This window comes from Saccostrea echinata, unplaced genomic scaffold, assembly GCF_033153115.1.
Source record: "Saccostrea echinata isolate AGI-Se365-2 ecotype Australia unplaced genomic scaffold, CSIRO_AGI_Sech_v1 ptg000029l, whole genome shotgun sequence".
Taxonomy (NCBI): domain Eukaryota; kingdom Metazoa; phylum Mollusca; class Bivalvia; order Ostreida; family Ostreidae; genus Saccostrea; species Saccostrea echinata.
The window spans coordinates 6,276,876-6,303,212 of NW_026889778.1; the positions used below are offsets into that span (position 1 = coordinate 6,276,876).

The 26,337-nt window shown below is 34.5% G+C and overlaps 2 protein-coding genes across 2 annotated transcripts; one reads left to right on the forward strand and one right to left on the reverse strand.

Annotated features, from left to right (window-relative positions):
- The first annotated feature begins 142 nt into the window (after window positions 1-142).
- Window positions 143-12,260, forward strand: LOC133195532 (protein artemis-like). The gene is made up of 13 exons (XM_061331403.1): window positions 143-322; window positions 685-736; window positions 994-1,072; window positions 1,257-1,316; window positions 1,682-1,737; window positions 1,895-1,996; window positions 3,216-3,429; window positions 3,761-3,868; window positions 4,455-4,715; window positions 5,085-5,211; window positions 6,487-6,700; window positions 6,894-7,055; window positions 8,053-12,260. Exons 1-13 carry the CDS (start codon window positions 214-216, stop codon window positions 9,278-9,280), a joined length of 2,772 nt encoding a protein of 923 aa, XP_061187387.1. The 5' UTR covers window positions 143-213; the 3' UTR covers window positions 9,281-12,260.
- A 9,954-nt stretch (window positions 12,261-22,214) lies between these two features.
- Window positions 22,215-23,167, reverse strand: LOC133194403 (heavy metal-binding protein HIP-like). Its single transcript, XM_061330366.1, has 2 exons — window positions 22,960-23,167; window positions 22,215-22,780 (listed from the first exon to the last, which is right to left on the reverse strand). The coding sequence occupies exons 1-2, from the start codon at window positions 23,129-23,131 to the stop codon at window positions 22,371-22,373; spliced, it is 582 nt and encodes a 193-aa protein (XP_061186350.1). The 5' UTR covers window positions 23,132-23,167; the 3' UTR covers window positions 22,215-22,370.
- Between the last annotated feature and the right edge of the window lie 3,170 nt (window positions 23,168-26,337).

Consider the following 26,337-nt stretch of genomic DNA (forward strand, 5'->3'; position numbering starts at 1 on the left):
TCTTTTGGCATTGTTAACTTTAAATGCATCGGGTGTGAAATACATTGTTTTCAATATCTACTTTCACTTTAAAAATTGTGATGATACAGAAAAAAATTCAAATTGCTCCAAAGCTGCACATTATTGAACGATAATGATTGTGACTTATGAAGGCGTGATGGAAGCACCAAAGGTTATTTGATATTCACAAGAAATTTTAACATTTTCAGCACCATGAGTTGCTTCAATGGCAAAATGCGGGAGTACAGAAATATCTCTTTAGATAGATTTGACGGCCTGAACTTAAGATCAACAGCATACTTCCTATCTCACTGTCACTGTGGTGAGTATAACATCAACAAAAATCATCAACCTAGTACACAATGTTTTTCCAAAGAACTGCTAGGGTTTCACCCCCCCCCCCCCTTCAAATATCTTTTTTTCAGCATTGGAAATAAAATGTTGAACAAATATGTACAGAGTCCAGACTCCTTGTTTCATACATTTTTAAAAGAACTGAGAAAATTCAATAATAAAACTTGTTCAGAGTAAAATTTTATAATTTAGAGACAAATACGTGTAATGTCAGATGTACATACTATTCATTATGGTGAGACCATCATGTAATTGTAAGTCTAATTTGGATAAGTACATGCCTTTTATCTAACATTTGTCATTATGTATTAATTATAAAACATATTTCAGATCACATGCAAGGACTTGGTGCTGTAGAATTTATTGAAAGGTTGTCCTCAAGGTAGGAGATAATTAAAATATATATTTTTTTAACAGCTACACAGACTGTCAAACAATACATGTACTACATGTATGTATGTTTCGAGAATTGAAGATTGCAAACTGCACTTTTTTGTTATGAAATAATATAAGCTTCATTTGTTAACATTGTATCCTGTTATTCTATTTTAAATATTTAAAAGGGGACACAATTCATAGTGATATACTTTTGCTGAAATTTTGATATGTAAATTCATTTTGCATATTTTTTTGTTTCAGAAATGACATTTTTCTTTACTGCTCAGAGATCACAAAAATTCTGCTTATGGAGAAACATCCTAAATTAGAGAAGTTTGTTGTAAGAATTTAGAAAAATATTTTATCATTCAGGATTTCATCCATACCAGGAATCTTGGATTTAATTCACTTCTTATAATTTTAAAAGTTTCATCTGTAAGACTTTAAATACTGTTGATGATAGTATAAATCCTTCAATTTTAAACAGACACAACTTTATTACAAATTCTTTCGATATCTTGTAGAGAACACTACAAGTGGCTGAACCCATAGTCATTCCAATCCCAGAACCAGACTCAGCTAAAGTAAGACTGTGTTATTTATATGACAAGTAGATAAAGCAGGTGATATACACAAATGTAACAGAAGATTGTGTAAATCAAATTCTTTTGATTTACTGTGGAATCATTCTAATTCGTGGGGGTCAATGTTTATGGGCAAGCAAAACTTTACTTGTTCATGGGGACGTAATTTGGTGGGTTACTTGTTAATATGGTAGATTCAATGAATCAATATGTTTACAAAATAAACTTTCGTGGGGATGACATTGTAAATTTGTGGGTAAGGGTACCCACAAAATCCACAAATATTGATGTTTCCACAGTAAAAGAATGTATACAAAATTTTACTAAATGATAGATGTATTTACATACTTGTTTATGATCTGCAGAAAGACGAGGTGACAGTGACTCTGATACACGCCAGTCATTGCCCGGGATCTGTCATGTAAGTAACACAGGATGTTTCCTTTACTTAACAGTTAACATGGCAGTCATTGCCTGGGATCTGTCATGTAAGTTACTCAGGATGTTTCCTTTACTTAACATGTATATTTCTGTAGATTGTTGGATTAAGTAATGTTTGTGATTGTTTGTAATTGTAGGTTTCTGTTTGAGGGATTTGATGGGACTGTGTTGTATACAGGTGACTTCCGATGGGAATCTGACCAAGTTATGAAAATACAGGCACTCCATGTAGACCAGAGGTAAAACTGTCATATTACTTCTGTACCAAAGAAAAGTAGCATATAATGTCAATAAGATACACTGTACCACTCATTGCATGAAATTTTCTGTTTTAAAAGATTCAGTTCCTTACCGGTACATGCTTATTAGATAGTACATCTATTTGAATTCCATGTTTATTTCACTTATATGTACATGTAAGTCATTATAACAAAAAACTGAAGTTAGATGTGGCTTATGAAGGGGACTATTTTAAGACATATTTAATGATTTTTGCCATCTAAAGAATTTACTACTTTCAATCAAATTATCCACTGAGAATCCTAGGTAAAGGAGATTTTTGTTTAAATGAAGACCCAGGCCCCACCTACGGGAAGATAATTAAAAATCAATACATGTACAGGGTTGTCCCTAAGACCCAGGGGTTGGGGAATTTCACCACCTATAATGTTGTAATTCCCCGGATATTCTGATATTCCCCCTCAACCCCTGTTAGGGGAGGAACCCGGACCCCCTTCTACAATTTTAATGTCCCCTGCTATTTCAATTCTTAGAGACAACCCTGCATGTAAAATCAGGCCCCAAGACCATAAACTGAGAATAGACTTAAGTCCTAATTTTGATTCTCAGTATCTTGAGTTTTATTTCACCTATTAACTTCAATCATTGCATGTTTGTCTAATATTGAAATAAAAAACAAATGATGAAAATTTTGTTTGATTATCAGAATTATTTTAGAGGTTATATTTATTTAAAATTTTGACTTAAGTCTGTTTTCAGTTCATGGTCTTGAGGCCAGGATGGCTTATATGAAATATTGCAAAACAGTAAGGATTATACAAATAGTGGAGCTGATATATACTGTACTCCATTTTAATTCTACGGCGTTAAAATTTCACGATTTCCCAAAAAATACCAATCACAATGGTTTAAGTTTCAAGCTACAAGAAATTAAATTTCGTATAAGCATTTAAGAGTTTTTAAAAACTAATAATAGCATTCATGTAATGGAATTAATTTTGCAGAAAAATGATAAATCGTGAACATAGTGAAATTAAAACCATTGTGATTATTTGCCAATCTACAGTATGTACTAGCATCCCTATGTTGCATTAAGTTGCTGAATTGATTGTTTTCAAAACATGGGTAAGAAAATTTTACCTGGTGAGCTTTGTGGCCTATGATCTTACTGTGTGATTTAGTTTGAGGTTTGTCATTATTTTGACATTCTTTTTGCAGAGTGAAACCTTTGGTCAGTCTGTATGTGGACACCACGTTTTGCCACCCCAACTGTTTCTCTATTCCCTCCCGTCAGACCATTATCAGTGCTGCGTGTGACCTAGTTAAGGAGTGGACTGCCAAGGGGGATAACTACGTTGTCCATTTCACCCCCAGGGCTAACTATGGGCATGAACCCCTGCTTAAAGAGGTTGCCCAAGCCTTAGGATCTAAGGTAAGGACAACTATTACATTAAAAAAAGACAAGAAAATTATGCAAGTGAATTGAATTCATTTGATGAAATATCACTGTCATCATGGTCATTGTCTTTCAATTTCACTGGCCTTCTACATTTAGTTATGAATTTGTAAATAAAATTCTACATAGAGTAAAACTCTCTTTAATAGCACTGTACTGTAAGAAAATGTATATTACTGGTATAAAAAAAAACCCTACCATAAACAGGATACAATTTTAATTATAAAACATTTTGATTTTTTTCAAATGCTTATTTGCATCACTCATTTACAATTATATGCCTGCATGTCTTGTATGACTTTTGTAGGTTCATGTCAGAAGGGATAAAGAGGACATTTATAATCGGATTTCAGAACTACGAGGAATATTTACATCTGATTCTGCAGCCACACCTATCCATGCTTGTGGAGGGAGAGTAATACTCTAAAGTTTTAATGATCCACTTTCTATGAAACAGAGCAGAGATATAGTCTGCATATAATTGTAGTTTTATAGGTGTTAGTCAGTGAATGAAGTACTTAATGTTGAAATTCATGATTTCTCTATGATCCAGGATTTAGGCCCCAGAGTCAAGCTAAGTTGATCATATATTACTTGTGTATGATATCTTAACTTTTGGATATCGAGCAGACAAACTCTATGCTTAGTGACTGCTAGTGAGCTATTTATTAATCTTCTAACAAAATTGTGAACTAAGTGTCTGAGGTTAGGATAAGCTGATCATATTTTAATGAAATGTATTATATCTCGGAAAATCATCTTTATTTCTTAGAATGTAGCAGACAAGCTTTATGCATTGTAAAAACATGGATAATGAACAAATTCAAGAGCCATCAACTAAAATTTAAAATTAATGTCAGATAGGTATAGATATCCTGTCCAAAGTGGGCAAAGTTGGGAAAAAATCCATGATATTAAGGTGGCCATCTAGGCCACTGACCCTTTTGTAATTATTTTGTTCTCTATTTATTCATTAGTACTAATATTGTTGCTATTTTTAGGTTTATGGCGAAGTCCCTAGCCTCCCGTGTGACAGGAAAAATAAGAACTTGAAGGTTATGGTCATTCTCCCCTCCACAATGTTTTTCACCCAGTCATTCCGCTTGAGTGAGGACGAGATCGTCCTCCGTGACAAGGGAATATACCGCATCTGTTACTCCTTCCATTCATCCATGCTTGAGGTGCGTGACCTAGTGACCTACTTACAGCCTAGATGCGTGTTTCCTAATGTCAAACCAGCAGAGGATGCCAGTTTAGCGCAGGTAGAATCTATATAGAATTATTTCAGTGGAAAAATAAAAACTGTAAGTGGTTTGTGAAAGAGAAATGCATACAATTTGGCCAACTAAGTTTTTAAAATCTGAAAGAGAAACAGAGATTGTGGAAAGTGAGCAAAAATGCATTTAAATTTTTTGCAGGGAACTCATTTAAAATTGTGGAAGTGCATCAAATTTGACCTTTACTCTGGTGTTATCAACTATAAAGAAGCAAATTTAGACCATATCATCATATTTAGTTAATGTACAGAGATCCTATATATTACTATATTACTAGATATTGCAAGTTAATTTATTAATTATTATGTTCCTGAAAACTTTAAATTCACTCTATTATCCCTTTTTTAAATCTAGGTGCAAAGACGATTAAATGAGTTTTTGAAGCTAAAGCACGGCTCTCATGTGAAAGACCAACTGGATACACAGCGCCCTCTAGGATTATTGAAACAATCCTTCAAGAGGAAAAAACACAGCGTTTCCGGTATATTTTTTGATTAGATGGAAATGGATTCTTTAACATTTTCATCAATAAATAAATTTAAGGGGAAGAAGGACCTTCAGCTGAAAAAATACTTGTCATTCAATTTTTTTCATATTTTGTATATTTCTAATTAAGTATGTCCCACATATCTTAAAGCAGTTATATCATTAGGTTTCTTACCTTATTTTAGAGATATTGATTGACAAATATTATGCCCTACAGTATCTAAGTGGAGTTTTACTTCTCCATGTTTCCGGGCTCATTGCTCTGTCCATAATGGGATTTTTAAAGCATTTATAAAAAATATGTAAGTGAACATGTATCTTTTAAAATATTTCAGAGTATGAATAGGGTTTAAAATTCGAAAAAGCAAGTTTCATCTATCACACTGCATCTGGATAGGGAAAATTACGAACTTTTTAATACAATTTGAACAACAAAAAACGTAATTTACAAAAAATCCTATCATTCAATATTTTTAAATTTACGTTGAAATGCAAATCCTTCAAATTATTGATTAACTGTAAAAATTTCGAATGGTGAAGCTGACCTCAATATTGCACAGGACATCGCTAAAGACGACATAAGCAGGACAAAAACTTGTCATGTTTACATTTTTCGAGTACGGGAAAAACCAACTATGACGTCACACGTAAGCTAAATAAGTGAAATAAGATATACCTACATAAGATTTCCATCATCAGAAATGCAGAAATAATTTTTGTGTTCCCTGTTTCTCAAAATATTTCATCATATACTGATTATGACCTGTTTTTACATAATAATACCGCCCCTGTAGTCACCGAGTATGATCTTGCTGTACTAACAGATCGTGTATGACGTCACCGACTTGTTGAATGCGCAGTTTAAAGAAACAGAGGAGTGGATCAATCTTTTTTTATAATTTGTTAATGTTTACAAGAATGTCAAAATTTTTTATTTCTTTTATATATAAGTTTGTAATTTAAAAAAAAAAGTCAAAATTTTATACAAGAACTGACGCTTGACACGTTTTGCACTTATATATATGGAGACTATGACTTAGTTCAACAGAGTCATGTGACCATGTGTCCTTCATCCCCTTAAAATCTCTTGATGTGACCAAGAGATGAATATCAAATCTTCTTAAATCAAATGTCTTACTGACATTTTTTACTCATTTTCACTCAAAATAATTTGTCACAATTCATTAGAAATATTTTTAAAAAGTAATAGAAGAATTTGATAGATACTGTGTTGTTTACAATGTACATTTGTTTAATGATTGTATTACAGTGGGCTCAAGTGATTCAGAAGAACTTTTGTTTGGAAGCCAGATTTCTTTCTCCCCCAAAAAGCGGAAAACACTTTCTGCATCACCTGCTAAGAATAGAATCACAGAGAAAATGGAGGATGAGGAGGAATATCAGAGTTCTTATGAGGGCAGTCGTCATAGTGACAGTGAGATGAGTGGAATTTGTGAATCAGATGAGGAAGATAGAAAAGAGAAGTACGTTCCTATATACATATGTATGTATCAATAAGCAGACATCTTGAAAATTATATCCTCAATGTCAGAAAAACTGAGATTGTGTATTCTAAAATGCTCAGTGAATTGATTTTTTCTCTCCAATAAATCATGTATCATCAAATTTACATATATCCATGATGCAGGGAGAATATATTTATTACTGTAATTGCAGTTCCCAGACACTATCCACACCAAGACAAAGTTTACTGGAGGCCATCAACTCCCAGAAAAGCAGCCAATCAGAAAGCTTGTCTCATAGGATTGTTGTGTATGATGATTGTGAACAGACAGAGGGAAAAGCTCTCTCATTGGAGGAAGTCAATCAGCAACACCAGTAAGTCTTTGTTAATCTTTCTGTCTATCATAAAGTTACCTGTTCTGATCACATGTGTATGTATGCGCTAATGTTGAAAATACACGTTTATCACATGTTTACTCCTTTATACAGTGGATATACAGTAAAACTCGTTTAGTACGAACACAGATATAACGAATTTACGAATATAGCGAAGTTTTTTGCAATCCTTGGGGAAATTCTTAACAATTCCTTGTAAATTATTACGGATATAATGAACTCGGATATGATGACTTACGGTTATAGCGAACTGATTCTGTGTCCCCTAGAAGTTAACAATATCGAAATTTACATCATTTATAGTGAATTTTTAAAGAATTTAGTTTTTTTAAAATATTGAACTGACATTTACTTTGTAAGTACATGTATATATATCTAGAACACTATTCATCCGAAAATTTTTGAACTCCAAGGTAAATTTTATATTCTATACTTCCCTACTAAATAGATTTGGTAGTCATACTTCAAGGGAAAAAAAAATCTATATTGCAAAGTCACTATGTATACTTTAACAAATTTGTTATACGGATATTACGAATTACGGATATAGCGAAGTAAATTCTCAGGTCCCCAGAACTGTGCTATAACCGAGTTTTACTGTAGCTCATAGGATAGCGTTTCCATATCCATGGTTGTGGTGTCACAATGGTTTTTGCATGAAATGGATCAAGTCAAATATTGTGGATTTATATATATATATATATATATAAAACAGTGTAAAACATGAAATAGCTATGTGTAAGATGTGTGATAAAAAGAATCTCCCATGGTCTGTGGTTAGATATGATTTTTTATTCAACTCGTGTGTTTTTATCCCCTCGCCAAGGAAAAGGATAAAATCACACCACTCGTTGGATAAAAATTATATCTAACCACAAACCATGGGAGATCCTATATATCTCTCAGTTCATTGTAATATGGAAAAGAGAAATTGAACATTGCAAACAAATTAATTTTTGTTGTTTGTTTTTATCAGAGATGATGATGAGGAAAGTTATAAGGGTGAATCAGATCACAATGAAAACAATACGACTCTAGGATTAGAAACTGTAAATGGTGACAGAGAGAGTGCTGATCCATCAAAGCTTAACACAACAGAAGATGATGAAGGGAATTTAAAAGCTGGTGAGTTCGTAGAGGGTAAAACTGCAGCAGGAAGTTTAGAGTCAAACAAGCAGACAGGAAGTTTAGAGTCAAACAAGCAGACAGGAAGTTTAGAGTCAAACAAGCAGACAGGAAGTTTTAGTGGGAGCAATGATTTATTTGATGAGAAATCTGATGAGAAGTGCAATATTTTGAGTGATAATGGCAGCAGTGTGTGTGATTTACACATCTCTCCTAGTGACTGTGATAATCAATCAAATTCATTATCGGTAACTCCTAATTTAACCCAAGGATCAAATAATGGCATTGTCTGTGATATCCAAGAATCTCAGGGATTTAATACTCATGTAATGGACGATGATAAAGTGGAATTAACTCATTTTTCTGATAACGATGACACTGAGAAAAAAATTAAACTGAATGATTTTACAAACAATGTGATTATTATTACAGATGAAAGTGTTTCTTCCAAAGAGGATTATTGTTCAAGATGTTCCTCTCAGGAATCAAAGATCTCCATTAATGACACAGTGGAAAAGAAGCCTGAAAATGAAAAAGATATTACTATAAGTAATGGTCAGAAAAATGTGACTGGAAATTCTAAAAATAGAGAATTCCTGGATGATGTTGAGGTTGAGGATTCTGATGATGATGTGGAAGTAGTTGAGATGTCTACCACTGTACAACAGACAAGCACCAGTTTAGGGGATGTTCCAGGGAGGAGTACCAGTTTACAAGAGGAGTCGGACAGTGATGCCACACTACCACCAAGTCAGAATTCCTACTCAGAATCGCCACTCAAACACAAAAGATCTGAAACAGAAAACTGTGTGGAAATTATTGAAACAGAAACTGAAAATTATTCTCATTGTGCCAATAAGACACCAAGAAAACTTTATCAGTCTTCTATTGATTGTTATATTTCACCGTCCAAAGATTCTCCAGAAAAGTGTAGTCCTAGCATTGTTAAAAGAAGGAAGAAATCTAATGGCTGGCTGAATGCCAGTCACAGGAAGTTAGTGTATGTTAGTGAGGAGGAGGAGTGTAGTGGGAATGACAAAGTGGTGGATCTAACAATAAGTAGTGATGAAGACAGCTAAAAAAGTGGTGGATCTAATGATAAATAGTGATGAAGATGTGGATCTAACATAAAGTAGGGATGAAGACAGACAACAAAGTGGTGGATCTAACAATAAGTAGTGATGAAGACAGCTAAAAAAGTGGTGAATCTAATGATAAGTAGTGATGAAGATGTGGATCTAACATTAAGTAGGGATGAAGACAGACAACAAAGTGGTGGATCTAACAATAAATAGTGATAAAGATGTGGATCTAACATTAAGTGGATGTGAAGTCATGGACTGTATATTTAGTGGTGATAAAAACACACTTTTGAAGTGATGGAGCTAGCATTAAGTGGTGATGAAGTCACCTACTTTAGTGGTGGATCTAATTTCTTGAGTTCTTCCTACTTTTAGCAGAGATGAAAACAGCTATTAAGATATTGGTGGATCTCAGTTTACTAGTGATGGAGACAGCTGAGGAACAAAGAATCACAAGATGGGAAAAGAAATCAATTGTATCACTACTGTGAATAATCCGATAGATATGTCTGATTTATTTGTTGTTTTGTTAAATTGTTTGATTGGTTGTTTGTGTTTTTTAATTTTTCTTAAAGATTTTTAAACTTTCATCTACAGTGTCCCAGTGATTATCAACTACCTCACGCAATTTGATGCATATATTATTATCTATCATGTATAAAATACAGATTAATTAATTATATGGTCATACATTTTTATGACGATATATATCATGTACCTGACTACATGATGTATGGTAAATTATTTTTGTAATTATCCTCTAATTGCATTATTGTATCAAACATAAACTTAAATTTGGAATTTTTCACTTTTTTATGAATTCATGAACAATTCATTTATGTTCTAGTCAAATAAATTCATTTCACTGACACATGTAGGCATTAAATATGTGAACAACAGAATTGTGGTTGGTTAACATTTTTTGGAATTGATAATATCCTGTTTTTTTATATCTCCTCGCAACAAAGTTGGAGGGAATATAGTAACGCAGTTTGTCCTTGTGCGAAACGGAAGTGACGTAATTTGCATCGGGATCGATGTTGAATGCTGTCTTGATTTATAGATATGCTCTTTGTGAGGGATGCTCTGCTTTGCGGTGCCCTTGTTATAGGGATGATTATAATCTTTAGATGTCACCTTCTGGATGGATGATGAAAAAGGCAAAGATAAACTGTGATCAAAACAAATCATGAACATGTCAAAAACATGACATGCTTTATCTGAATGGGTGATATAAATGCTGCTTTTATGAAAGAAAAAAATGTCTCTTGGATCTCAAACTTCATTATACCCCACGCAACAAGTTGCGGGGGGTATAATGTTTTGGACCCGTCCGTCAGTCAGTCAGTCAGTCAGTCCGTCAGTCCTTTTTTTGTCAGCGCAACTCCTCATAAACCGCTGCACAGAATTTGGTCAAACTTTGCAGATATTTAGGACACAATATGTAGATATGCACATTACCAGGAAATTCCGATTCCTTTATTATTTCTGGGAATTTTGGCACTTTTTAACTTAGATTTTTGGCCATATCTTGAACATAGAGATGAACAGTTTGTCAGCGCAACTCCTCTTAAACCGCTGCACAGAATTTGGTCAAACTTTGCAGATGTGTAGATGTGCATACTAGTATTACCAGGAAATTACGATTCCTTTATTTTTCTGGGAATTTCGGCACTTTTCAACTTAGATTTTTGGCCATATCTTGGATATAGAGATAAACAGTTTGTCAGCGCAACTCCTCTTAAACCGCTGCACAGAATTTGATCAAACTTTGCAGATATTTAGTACACAGTGTGTAGATGTGCATATTTCCAGGAAATTCTGATTCCGTTATTTTTGCCCTAAGAGTTTTGCCTTTTATTGAAGAAACTTTCCAGCTAGGTAATAAGGAAATCCACTGGAGTCAGCTTTTGTAATGAAATTTTATGTGAAATTAATATTTTATGACCTTAAAAGACCCCTGTTGATTTTGAGATCAAAATATTAATGATTTAACACACACACACGAAATCTTGGATAGTTCTCTCTCCCCCCTCCTCAAATTGGTGCTTTGCCTTAAATAATTTCATGAGTACAGTATATAAACAAATTCATATGACTACATCATAATTTTGTTTCCATCAATTATTTAAATGTGTAAATTGTCATGTGTTGGACATGGACTTACACTCATTAACAAATCGAAATCGCTGAGGAATTTAAATAACAGTTTGTCAGCATAACTCCTGCACTGAATTTCCTGAAACTTTGTAGGTATTTCTGACATAATGTATAGATTTGTATATTACCAAGAAATTTTGATTCCATTATTTATCTAGAAACTTCAGCCCAATTAAATTTGTAACATACAAAGATTTGAATGTCCTTATATGCAAGAAGTTTTGATGTGATGATTTTTTGAATTATACTGTGTATTAATTTAAAGTGCACTGTGCCATTCATTACCTGTTGCATTGTCGAGTTGTGGGGGAGCTTGGGGTATGTGAACTTGCTCACTTTTTCTTTCATTGTATTATGCATAAATCATTGTTATTTCAACAACCGAAGAACTTAATTGTTAGAAGTTTTAAAATTGAAGCAAATTATCTAGATCTTCAGCCATTTACTTTTATCAAAAACCTTGCTATGGAGAAAAACATTTTCATAATGCTGCAACCCTTTCCTTGAAGCATAATTCATGAAATGAAATTGCATGATGCTTCTTTACATAATCATGTTTTGACTGATAGTTGCTCAGATATTTTGTACATTTTTCAGTGTTTTTATAAATGTATAAATTTTTCAAATTGATGCATATACTCAATGTGTCCCCAACAATACCTCAGCAGATTGCAACTTTTAGCTAACTAGAATGTTGGAATGCTTGGGCAAGTTATGAGGTATGAATCCTTTTCAGGACCACGTACCACGCAATGTGCTTACATCTGTGAGAGTTATTTATCATCATCATGTCATAACTGTAAACTTTGAGCACCTGTGTAATGGTATGAAGTCTTTATTTTCAATAATTTGTTAAGAATAAAATGATTAAAAAATCATTCTTTATGTGCTTCTAATTGAAGTCGAAATATAAATTCTACTTTTAAATGGTGACAGAGTTTGATTTCTGTTATGCATTCCATCAAGAAGTATGCCAGACGATGGGCTAGATAATCTATGTAAACAAGACCTGGACATTATGTAAGAATTGATTTCTGTTATGCATTCTGTCAAGGAGTATGCCAGACGATGGACGAGATATAAAGGCAAAGACATGGATATTTTGTAAGAATGGCTTAATGTGTTTTAGAAGTAAAATAAGGAATAGTATTAGGCAATAAAATGGCAAGATGTGTACCTGAAAACTGGAAGTGATATAAAAGATTGTACACGGACACCATGTTATCTTCCTTTTAAAGCACCCGATCTGTCATAAGGAAACCTGATATATCGTTCTTGCACATGGTGGTGCGAGGAAAACAAGGTTATTTAACAAGAGGCCCAAGGGCCTTAACGGTCACCTGAGTACAATACCACAATTTAGAGGATCCATAGAGTATTAAAATGAAATGAAAGGTGAAGCTTTGTTGCCCAAAAGCAAGAAAAATAGGGTGATCAAGATCAACAAAATAATTAGTCTACTATTCATTACCAGTTCATAAATTAGGTTCTAATCTGTTCCCCATTTATCACTATCACCATACAGCATATTAACAAAATATCAGTGCTTTTGTACTATTTTAATTCCTTATTGTAATCTCTTACATTGGCCTCTCTTGGTCTTTGATGAACATTTAAGTTATTTTTGTCTCATTTTTATTTATCTATTACTTACAAGTCCACATGATCATTAAAACTAAGAAAATACTTTTTGTATTATACAATAAAAATTCTTGCATAATTCTCTTATTCTATTAATTTTTCAAGTACATTATTTACAGTGATTAATTATCAAAAGTAAACGGCAAAGGGGAATAACTCCTCTCAGTAGAATGCAAATTAATTGAGCCCTGGCTAGGACCAGAACACTTGACCAAATGGTCCAGATGTTCAAAAATCTGGTAAAAATACCCTTCCTTTATTACAACTTTTACACTTTTTGCCTCTGATATGCCCAAGTGCAGAGAAGATTTTTAAAGAAATAATGCATTTTCACTACAGATTCACTATATTATCAATAGAGCCCCCCCCCCCCCCCCTTCACCACCGAGAAACACCACAGCCTCTCACCCTGGGACCAGAAGTTTCAAGTTTGCTCATCATAAGTAATCACTTTGTTTAACTGCTTAACATTAAGGAGCAGACAGGATTATTTAATAGAATTAATGCATTTTCACTACATTATCAACAGCCCCACCCTTATACCAGCACATCTGACCCAGGGGTCATGCAATTCATTACTCTAGAAGAAGCACTCTTGCTCATCATAACTATATACTTAGCTTCTTTGCTTTTTAACCAGAAGCAGAAAAGAATATTTTCAAAGAAATTTTGATTTTTCACTCTATAATCAATAGAGCCTCCCCCCCTTTTGACCAGAACCTTTGACCCTGGGGCCATGAAATTCACAATTTTAGAAGAGGCATCCTTGCGTATCATAACAATGTACTTAGTTTGTTTAAATAGTACCCAGGGGCAGAGAAGAAGATTTTCAAAGAAATAATTCACCTTCACTGTAGGAGCTATATAGCCCCACCCTAGCACCAGAACCCCTGTCCCTGGGGCCATGAATTTCACAATTTTGGAAGAGGTGTCCTTGCTTATCATAACAATGTACTTAGTTTGTTTAAATAATACCCAGAAGCAGAGAAGAAGATTTTTAAAGCATTAATGCATTTTCGCTATATAATAAATAGAGCCCCGCCCTAACATCAGAACCCCTGACCCAGGGGCCATGAAATTCACAATTTTGGTAGAGTCACTCTTGCTTATCATAACTATGTATTTAATTTGTTTAAATAATACCCAGGAGTAGAGAAGAAGATTTTCAAAGAAATAATGCACTTTCAAGTGGATGTGAGTAAACTCAAAGATCCCGCACTCATGAAATCATTTCATCTAGAGGTTAAAAACCGGTTTACCATCCTAAGAAACAAACAAGAACTCAGTATTGAACAATTCAACACCACACTTGTTGAAGCGGGAAAGAAAACACTGGGGTTGAAAAGGAAAAAGAAGGAAGAATGGATATCATCTAAGACCTGGGAAATGGTAGAACATAGATGCAAAACAAAGAAGAAAATACTAACAGCCAAGTCAGCGACGCTAAAAGACCAGCTAAAAGAAACATACTCAATACAAGATAAAGAAGTTAAGAAAAGTGCAAGGAGGGACAAGAGGGATTATGTTGACAAGCTTGCACAAGATGCAGAAGATGCTGCCTCAAAACAAGACATGGGGACCTTATATCGCATCACAAAAACTCTTAGTGGAGGATTCAAAAGCACAGATACACCAGTGCGAAAACAAGATGGAGAATTGGCCTCCAGTATAGAAGAAGAGCTTACCTGTTGGAAAGATCATTTTGAACGAGTATTAAACCAGGAATGTCCATCAACAGAACAAGCTGAAATAAGTGAAGGTTTAGACACTTTGGACATCGATACCAACGTACCAACAATAGAGGAAGTAAAACAGGCCATCAAACTTCTTAAGAATGGGAAAGCCCCAGGCCTCGATCAGGTACATGCAGAAATGTTAAAAGCCGAGGAAGTATTAACACCCAGACTTCTCACAGATATCCTGCAAACTATATATTTGGCAGACAAAAACAGCACCAGATGATTGGAAGGTTGGTCTCATAGTGAAGCTGCCCAAGAAAGGTGACTTAGCAGACACAAATAATTGGAGAGGAATTATGTTGCTGTCAGTTACCAGCAAAGTCTTAAGCAGAGTCATCTTAAACAGAATGGCCTCAGTTGTAGACCCATACCTTCGTAAAGAACAAGCTGGATTCAGAGAAGGAAAATCATGCACAGACCAGAAATTTTCCTTGAGGCAAATTTTGGAACAGAGCAATGAATGGAACGCAACGCTGTATGCCAATTTCATCGACTTTGCCAAAGCATTTGACAGTATACATCGTCCTGCTTTATGGAAGATCTTTAGACATTATGGCATCCCTAACAAGATCATTTCCATCATTCAGATGCTATACAAGGACTTCCAGGCAAAGGTGATCTGCGGCACAGAACTAACAAACAGCTTCCCAATCCAAACGGGGGTACGACAGGGATGTCTGCTTTCACCATTGCTCTTTACTTTCTGCATAGACTGGCTTATGAAAATCACTACCAGTCAGGTTAATAGAGGAATATCCTGGACATTTCGACAGTCACTAGAAGATCTTGACTTTGCAGATGATATCGCTTTACTAGCACAGCGATATAAGGATATCCAAAGCAAAACTGATGACCTGGTCAAGTATAGCGGACAAATCGGACTTAATATAAATGTAAACAGAACAAAGCTAATGAAGATAAATACAAAGATAGAAAAGGAAGTTACAGCAAACAACAACAGAATAGAAGAAGTAGACAATTTTATATACCTTGGCAGCAAGATCACAGCCAATGGAGATTCCACCTTGGATGTTGAAAATAGAATTGCAAAAGCCCGTACCACCTTTGCCAACTTGCGGAACATCTGGAAATTTTCAACTATCAGAACCAAAACAAAATAAAGATATTTAAAACAAATGTCATTGGAGTCCACCTATATGGATCTGAGTCCTGGAAGGTGACAAACAACATCACTCAAAAACTAGACACCTTCCAAACAAGATGTCTCCATAGAATACTAAAGATATTCTGGCCAAACAAAATCAGTAATGAGGAGCTGTATGAAAGAACACAAACAGCTGCCATATCTGAACAGATCAAAGAGAAACGATGGAAATGGATTGGCCATGTCTTGAGAATGGAAACATCAGATATACCGAGGGTAGTCTTAAGATGGACTCCACCAGGGAAACGAAACAGAGGGCGACCAAGGGAGACATGGCGGCGGTCAGTAGAAAAAGAAATGAAAGAACAGGGATGGACTTGGGGCAAGGTACGGCAGATGTCAGCGGACAGACAGAGATGGAGGTCCTCGGTGCAGGCCTTATGTGCTCAAAGCACGAAGAGGACTAAGTAAGTAATGCACTTTCACTATATGATCTATATAGCCCCCCCTCCCCCAGCACCAGAACCCCTTACCCTGGGGCTATGAATTTCACAATTTTGGTAGAGTCCCTCTTGCTTATCATAACTATGTATTTAATTTGTTTCAATAATACCAAGGAGTAGAGAAGAAGATTTCTAAAGAAATAATGCACTTTCACTATATGATCTATATAACCCCCCCCCCCCCCAGCACCAGAACCCCTGACCCTGGGGCCATGAATTTCACAATTTTGGTAGAGTAACCTTTGCTGATCATAACTCTGTATCTAATTTGTTTAAATAATACCCAGGAGTAGAGAAGAAGATTTTCAAAGAAATAATGCACTTTCACTATACGATCTATATAGCCCCACCCTAGCACCAGAACCCCTGACCCTGGGGCCATGAATTTCACAATTTTGGTAGAGTCACCCTTGCTTATCATAACTATGTATTCAATTTGTTTCAATAATACCCAGGAGTAGAGAAGAAGATTTTCAAAGAAATAATGCACTTTCACTATATTATCTATATAGTCCCGCCCTAGCACCAGAACCCCTGACCCTGGGGCCATGAATTTCACAATTTTGGTAGAGGGCTCAATGCTTATTACAATCATGTCAACAGTTTGACTGCTTGATGTCCAGGAGCAAAGAAGAACATTTTTAAAGATTGCATTAATTTTGATGGTTTTAGCCCCATCCCTCAGGCCCCAGGGGGGCAGGGACCACGAAATTCAAAAATTTTGTTCCCCTTCACACATAGATGCCATATGCAAAAATTGGCTGAAATTTTTTCAGCGGTTTCAGAGAAGAAGCTGAAAATGTTCAAATGTTAACACACGACGCACGACGGACGACGACGGACGAAAACAGATAGCAATAGGTTACCTGAGTGACTCAGGTGACCTAAAAAGACTATTTACAGTGCAGCTACAATAGATTGGTTAGTTAATGGTCGGAAGATGTGGCTAGATAGCTTAGTTTTGCATCTCTATGGAGATGGATGTAACCAAGTGTTTTGGTAGAGAATTCCACGCTCGTATATCATCTTGGAAAAAGGACTTCTACACTAAGGTTCTGGCGTATGGAACCAGAAACATCATGCCTTTCCTGGTTGTTGCGGCCAGGGGGAGTAGTGGAATGTCAATTTAATAAGCTGGTACACTATGCGGTACATCATAATAGCTTTTGCTGGACCACATTGCTCCTGAAGAGATGTCCAGTTCAGCTGATTAATCATATTGGTTGCGCTGCTAGTTCGGGCAGCTCGTCTTTGGACCATCTCCAGTTTGCCAATACTGTCCCTAGGGATCCCAGACGGTACTCCCGTATTTCAAGATGGGCCTGACTAGGGTCTGATAGCATAAGACCTTTGTTTCTGATGGGCACTGATGTAAAATGCGTCTCAAATAGCCAACACTAGATTTGGCTTTTTTAGCAAAGGTGTCAATGTTGTGGTTCCACTTCAGGCTTTGATGAGGGTGGATTCCCAGGTATTTACTAGCTGTTTCAACTTATGATCATGGATGACAGAAGGTATACATGTACTGTAAAAGTGGTTATTTACACTGGTTGTTAAGTACGCGTTTGTGACTGTCAAACATTACGCGTGGGTGTAATATACGCGCTCGCACGAGTTACCGAGAAAAATTTACGCGGCCATCGTTACTAACATCGAGTTGTTCCCCTTTGAAAAGGTCAAGTAGTTTACATGCATGAATAACGAAAAATAAATTAGACAAACAAAACAAAAAGAATTTATACTGGTCATCGATGTGTGCATGTTTCCTTGGATTGCTTAATATAACAGAGATCTGCACAGTCAAAAGCGGTGAAGTGTGAACAACTGGTGTACGCTTTATTATAATTATTTACGCAAGCTCAAACTTCAAAGTGGGATCTACTTATCTGTATCTGCGTGGCGAGTGTTGACAATTAATTCAATAGGTACGTTTTTAGTGACTGTGAATTTGTGTAACATTTTGGACTAATTATTTGAAATAAAGAGGGAAGTACACGTACATACAAAGGAAATGAAAATGAGTATCGATGTTTTGAAGTTCTAATTGCGTGACATTGCTTTAAAATATTTAATATGAAGATGTATTTTTCATTGCACTATTTTAAAAAAAATACGTTTCCATCACTGGTTGTGATGTAATTATCTACTCACGTGCGTTCAACACCACGATTAATATACGACTGGTTCGACCGGTCTAACAGTATAAGTACACTGTAATAGCCTAGAATGATTCCAGAACTTTGAAATTTTGTGACCATACACGCGGGGGTATTTTACGCGGTTCTAAGCTTACCGCGTAAGTAGTGTAAATTTCCCCCACGCGTAAATAACCACTTTTATAGTACCATCCTTTTGTTGGTAAGAGCAGACATTTTCAAGTATGGAATTCCATCATCCATTCTTCCTCCCATCTCTGAAGCTCATCATGGTTTTTATGGAGCTTTATGTCACCCTCCCTCATTTTTAATGTCTCTGTATAATCATCTGCAAATAGTCGGACAGTTGCTTTCTTTGACATACAACGGCAGATCAATAATAAGTAGAAGGAATAGGAGTGATCAAAGTACACTTCCCTGTGGTACTCCGGATTGTACTGCAGCTGTACCTGATGTTCTATTCAGAACCTGTTGGGTGTGCTCACTTAGGAAGTCTTGTACGCATTGCAGATGACAGCCTCTAATGCCGAAAAAGCCCAGCTTTTACAGAAAACATTGATGAGGGACTTTGTCAAAGGCTTCCGAAAAATCCAGCAATATGACATTTATTTTTCCTTTGTTGTCTATGTTACTAGTCAATCAGATCCTGTACCGTTATCATAAGCTGGCTTTCACAGGAGCGGCGTTTCCTGAATCCATATTGTGCATCCTGCAGGATTTTGTGTGTATCTAGATGGTCCATGATGTTGCTGACCATGATATGTTCAAGAAAATTACACGTGACTGAAGTCAAAGACGCCGGTCTATAATTCACTGCTTTGTCTTTGTTCTCTTTTATAAAGATAGGCACAACATATGCATACTTCCAAACAGTTGGTAATGTACCCTGGTTGATTGATGACTGGAATAGCAGTTGAAATATTGGGGCTATCTCATCCATAAACTGTCTCCGTAATCTACCCCGGTACCCGGAACTTTGTCAGACCGATGGCCTTACATTGGTTAGGGACGGCAAGGAGTTTCTTAATTCCACTGGTACTGATGTTAATGTTCTTCATGTTATGGAATGGCGAGGGACCCTTATATCTAGCATATTATCCATTCTTCCCTCTTTGTTGAAGACCGAGGAGAATTGCGTATCGAATCAACTGAGAGATATAAACCACGTATACAGGTTATAAGGGTATATTGCTGCATCAATAAGGGACGTTGACAATTGAAAAGTTAAAGTCATCACGTTTATCATAAAGCTTTGTTGTTAGATTACCTTTAACGTCTTTTTTCTAATAATATATCCAAATGTGAGACAGATGTGTCACACTCTGTGGTATCTTTTATCTCAAGCTCACAGGGATATATCGTGTCGACATAAGAATGGAAATAACCATTGTTATTTGACAATGCGTCGTCGATATGTCTAAATGTCGAGTTGATGGCCACAGCAAGTGTTTTCTTCTTTTCACGTAAAAGATCTTGAACAAATTCTGCTTCATATGAATACAAAAATAGGTGTGCTAATAACGGGGCGCAGTTGGTACCCAAGGGAATTCCAATAGATTGTTGGAAGACCTGGTCTCCGAAAACCACGTAGATATTGTCAATCAGAAACTCGAGCATTTTTTAATGTCAACTTCAGAGTACTTGTACGTACAGATTGTTTTTTAACAAAGTAATTTTGCAAATGTCCAATGACAAGGTAAGTAAATTTACGAGTTCCATTTTTATTGAAAAAAAAACCCAGATGTCAGAAAGTCTGGACTTCAATTTATCGTGGGGAATAGTTGTACATAAAGTTGAAAAGTCGTAAGTTTTTATGTTGTTGATTTTGGTAAAAATGTTCCAAAAGTTCCTTGGAATTTTTTAGTTTCCACATCTGATTTACACCATCTCTCGAATATATTGTTGCACAGTACTTCTGAAGTTTCTCCTTCACTACTGTTAATATCTTAGTGAGGAGTAAAGAAAGAGGCTTGGTAAAACATTTACTGGAACCCGCTATGTATATTTGTTTGTAAGGATTTTTATGAAGTTTTGGAATCCAATATAGATATGATAATTCAAATTCATTTTAATTGTTAGGAATATTAAAAATATTCAAAACTGACATATGATTTTGAAGAATTTCCTCCTTAGAAAGGGAGCTATGGGTATATGTTGGATTAGCACTTGAAGAATTAAATCCCAGAACCTCTAAAATACAATTTTTATAATGTGTCTTACAAACAAAGACAATGTTGTTACCTGCTTTGTCAGCAGGGACCAGTACGTACTGATCGTGTAATCTTTCTAATTCTTTTTCACTTCATCTGATAAATCAATTTTGTTTTGTTCATATAATATTTTTTTAAAAACTGAAGATATTTAGAGATTTTTTTTTTATTATCTTCTATTTTGTTTACTTTTTTTTTAAATCTTGTACATGTGTTACCCTAACACATCTGATATTATAAAATCTATTTCTATATGTATTTATTAGTTTTTTTAAATTGATCTTAGAAATATAATCTTAAAACTTGATTAACCACAAGTTCGTTTGCGCAACTGGATTGAGTTGCCTGTCTATGATTTCATTGGTTCTTTAATTTGATTGGTTATTTCTCTTATTTTTCATCCAATAATACATTTTCATTTTAGGTATAAATTTACCGCGCTTTACCTATGTAAGTCAGAGCAGTACTGTAATACGTTTTCATGTAGTTAATCCAGAGTCCATCGTATGCATCTTATGGTATGTAACTTATATATTTGATTATGTGTTTTAAAAATTTGATTGCAAACGTTTTACTTTATTGTATTTTTGCAGTCAAAGTTGTAACTTAAATAATGATGAGTCTGTAAGATTTCAATTTGAATTGTTTACAGTACACATTTTTTTATAGAGTTCATTTTTTCTAAAACCTTTATTGTAAGTAAATTATTTCATATGTTATTTTCATATTTTTTAAATAATGTCTTTAATTTGGATTTATTATATACTTTGTTATTGTAGGTCAATGCCTTATTTCTTCTTAAAATAAATAAATGATGAAAACATAATCTACCTTGCTGTCCGGTTACATGTGAGACATTAAAAGAGACATCAAAAGATACAAAAATTCTAGATGTTACATACCAGTACATGTATGAGCTAGGAACCACAATAATCCTTTCTTCTACAACTGTTTGAAAAGGAAGTATTATTGATTGCTTTTTCCTACTATGTATACACCGATATATTGATAACAGGTCCAAAGTAGTGCCACAATCTTTTGAAACTGAAAACTTTCAAACTTTCAAAAAATCCAAGAAGATATAATAAAACATATGAAAAAAACAATACAATATCTCTGAAAAGTTCGTGTCTGAGCAAATATTTAATATTTTGGTAGGCGGACCTATGTTCGTCCCTAGATCAGATCACCATATTTAAGTTCTTTGCCAATCAAAGTATTTTTGTCCGTTGATGGTATTCTATTTAAATATCTGAAGCAGGATAAAAATTTCAATTTCATTAAGAAAGATAAATGAACCAGTCTTTTCGTGATTTTGTATAGATTCTTATTATTTTTTTTTTTTACAAAGTATACTTAAATTTTGTATTTCGTTTACTGCTCAATTACTTACACTAAGTTAGATTTGATCTAGAATACAAAAAAACATTGTTTTTTAAACATACATAATTTATTACTGTTAGACATGTTATATAGATCTACACAATATATTGCAGCATTGAAAAACAAATATTGATGGCCTCTTTTTGTTCCCGAGGATCTAAACTATTCACAGTAAAATTGTAATTCTATTTCAAGAAAGTAAGAATCCAGAAAAGCTGTTTCCACTAAACTGAATATCAACTATTTGGTCATTATTCGGATGTGACTTAATGCATACTCGGTCATTTTTCTGCAACGAGAGAGTCACCATGTTGCTTCCGGTGTCGAAGTGTTCTACATTTTTTCCCGCTAGTGCTTCAGCTACATGATTATCATTGACATATAAATATATACTCAGTCTCTTGTTAGGTCGTACTTCGACAGAGAAGTAAAAGGCGTAATTTCCAGCCAAAGGTGCAGTGAATATTCCTGTTTCAGAATTATATCCGTCTCCTACGTTATTCAGTACCTTCTTTAAAATAATTATCTCCTTTTCTTCCGTGATTGTTTGACGAATCTTACTGTCTGCAGTTGCTGAAAAGGTCACAACTTTTCCATTCCCTGGAAAATGATATTAAATATCGCATAATTTCACAATTTGTTAAACTACAAATCAATTTTAAATCTATGACACTTCCATAACATAGCATCCCAGCAATTTAAGCACTTAAAACATCGGAAACAAGATTTAAAAACAGTTCCTTTTCTTTACATTAATTGTATACAGTTAATGTACTCACTTTGATTTTCCTTACGTAATCGAATCATTTCTTCCTCCATTTTCACCACCCGTTTTTGTAAATCCCAGTATTCTTTATTTGTATCATACAACATCTGACTCTTTGTTGTAGGTAGAAGTATTACATATATCTGTATCCAGACAATGCCGAACACGGAGATAAACCCCTGCATGTTCCTTTTATTTTAAATAATCGTTGTGATGGTGGCAATGGAGGTCATATGAACAGAGTTTAAGCCTCAAATGAATAAGTAGTATACGGCATGTACAAGAAAAAGGTCCTCGACACTTTTTAAGAGCAAGGACATGTTTGTTAATTATCTTAAGTGTTTCTTTTTTCACGTTCTTATGTTTGTAGTGGTACAATTAATGTATATGATTTCGAAATATCAATTCAGATTAAATACAGAAAAAATATTCTTGAGAGATTGCTTGTCCTAATTTTTTGGATATCGGAAGGCTAGAATTTTGAAGAGACCTCAAAGGCAGGTTATTCACAAAAACAAAGAAAATATCTAGATAAAAATATTTTTGAAGAATAGGAAAAATCTGCCGTGAAACTTACGCAGTGAAATTTACTTTTCTACTTCTGATTTTCAACTACACATCACCATGTAATTTGATACATAAATCATGGTCTATGGTGTTAAATACAGATAAATCTTTTTAATTATATATTTTTAGTAGGGATGTCAGCGAATATTCGAGTACTCGACTATCGTTTGATCATACCGATTATCGACTAAAATGTTTTTAGTCGGTTATTCCTTAAAAATTACCTACTTAATAGTAATCTTAAATTCAAGGCCAAAAAATTGGATCTGCTCAGTTCATTTATTAACGTATCAGTATTCAGTGTTCTCGTGAGTAAAACTCAGGGAAAGGCTTAACCGGTTTTCGTTAATTGTTCAAAGGATTTTTGGTTCGGCAAACATGCATTGGTATACTTTACAAAGATGTCAGACCTAAATTGTAAAGTTTCAACCTACAATTCCGTAAGATCTCGTATAATGCAAATATCAATAAATAAAGAATAATCAAACAACTGTTGCATATTTGTTAATACATGTAAATTGGGGACGGTTATGAGGGTATTTTATAGGTGTTTCTTTCTGATATTAATAACAATCAATTTAAATTGTATTAATTGTTTGCAAAAAATCTCATAATAAAAATTTTCTCTCTTTGTTTTTATAAGAGTTACGCTTTTAATTGATTAACAATTACTGGTCACTGACAAGACATATTCAAATGGCTTGATGCAAAGGATCCAAGCCTTTCACAGTAGGGATGATTCTACTCAAAAGAAATTATAAATCCAGAAAAGCTGTTTCCGGTATATTGAATAATAACTCTTTAGTAATTACTCGGATTTGATTTGACTTTCTGCAATTAAAAGGGTGCCATATTGCTTCCAGTGATGAAGACGCCATCTATTCTTCTCGCATGTGCTTCAGCAACGTTTTATCCATTGACATATAAATAAATACTTAGTTTTTTTTATTTGGTGGCACTTCTACAGAGAAGAAAACTGCCTAATTTCCAGCCAAAGGTGCGGTGAATATTCCTTTTTCAGAATCATATCCGTCTCCTACGTTATTAAGCACCCTCTTTAAAACAATCGTCTTTCCTGGTCCTGTGATTGTTTGTTCAACCTTACCGCCCCGCGCAGTTGCTGAGAACGTCACAACTTTTCTATTCACTGAAAAGAAAATGATAAAAACCCTTTTAAAATATATTTTCACTGCAATTGAAAGTCCTTCTGGTTTCTCAATGTCCGCGTTAACTTTGTTTAAAATAAATTAATTCATCAGGTGTCAGTTTCCGAGAATTTTAATCTCCTTATGAACTTTTCTGTGTTGTATTGCTATCACTGGCGGCAGGTAGCAATTTTCGTTAGAAGAAACAGCTAGAATTGTTTGGGATTTTGAATAAGCAAATGAATTTCAATTAATGTCTGTTAAATTGTTTTCTGTTAGAAGTTCTTTGAAAAATTTCTATCTCAAAGTTATAATTCAATTTATAAAATATAATTTTACTCATTATCTAGCGATATTAGAGATAAATAAAATGAAACATCTAGATTTGACCTTAGTTTTTTGAGGTAAAGTGCATGGACACGACGCCATTTTTTCTCTGTACTTAGATGTTTTTGTAACAGGTTTTAGTAAAGGAATTAAAGTCAAATCAAATATACGACGGGAACAGTGATGAAGTTATAAATATCAAGTGCGCATGGTATTTAGACTTTCTGTCTTTGGGTCACTCTCCGTACCCTCATTTATCTTCCAAATGATGAATTGGCTGCTGTGAAAAAATAAAAGAGGAGTTCTGGAAACTATTTTTTTTCTTCCGCATTTGTCCAATGGAAGAAAAGAGGATTACGAAACCTTATCACACATCTACAGGACAGCACCAATCGTCTCCCAAAAGATGATATGGCTACTGTATAAATGTAACAGGAGTTCTAAGAAACAGCTTTTTGAAGAAAAATACATCATTTTTTTCGACCTCCATTTGGGCCCTAGGATAAAATGAAAATTATTAAATCTAATTGCACTTCTACGGAACACCACCTATCAACTTCCAAAAGGTGAAATAGCTACTGTGAAAAATATGAGGCGTTTTCGGACGAAAATCAGAATTCTGAAACCTTATCGCACATCAACAAGACACCGTCTATCATCTTTCAAAAGATAATTTGGCTTCTGTGAAAAATGTAAAAAGATTTATAGGAACCAGGTTTTTGTAGAAAAATAACATGGTTTTTCGAGATATATGATGAAAATTAAAATTCAGAAACCTTATTGCACAACTACTGGATACATCCTATCATCTCCTACTGTGAAAAATTTAATAGTTCTAAACACCTTGATCGCATATATTGTATTGGCCAGATCTGCAATTAAAAGAAAAATGCCCGTTTTGAAAGTTTTTGTCACAAATTTCGCTATTCTTAAATGCAGTCATCAGAAACGTTACTTACTTAAAGGCAGATATTTTTTACCGGGTGGTAAATTCCAGGTGAGGGAGGGGCTTACTTTGTACAATTGTGAATGCCTTGAGGGCTAGCGGTCTACCTGTGATTGTTTGTCTCCTAATCCCTATACACAGAAAGTGATTTAATACACAGGGGTACCCAAGAATTCAAACTTTACCTGTGATGGGATTTTTAGATGATTTTAAACTAGAAATAAAAAGTTGTAAATAAAGTTTAATCTCATTTTTTTTTATTAATTTGTAATTGAATGTGTATCAAAGCATCCCCAACCACTAAAAATTATTATTAGTATTTGTTGAGCTTTGAAAAAAAGTTATACCAGTTTTTGATATATATTATCATAAAGAATATTATAATTATTTCAAATACGAAAGGTTT

Coding starts and splice junctions, on each gene's coding strand:
- LOC133195532 (XM_061331403.1), top strand. CDS start 214: ATGAGTTGCTTCAATGGCAAAATGCGGGAGTACAGAAATATCTCTTTA. Junction 1,738..1,894: donor CATTGCCCGGGATCTGTCAT/GTAAGTAACACA, acceptor TTGTAATTGTAG/GTTTCTGTTTGAGGGATTTG. Junction 5,212..6,486: donor GAAAAAACACAGCGTTTCCG/GTATATTTTTTG, acceptor ATTGTATTACAG/TGGGCTCAAGTGATTCAGAA.
- LOC133194403 (XM_061330366.1), bottom strand. CDS start 23,131: ATGCAGGGGTTTATCTCCGTGTTCGGCATTGTCTGGATACAGATATAT. Junction 22,781..22,959: donor ATTACGTAAGGAAAATCAAA/GTGAGTACATTA, acceptor ATCATTTTCCAG/GGAATGGAAAAGTTGTGACC.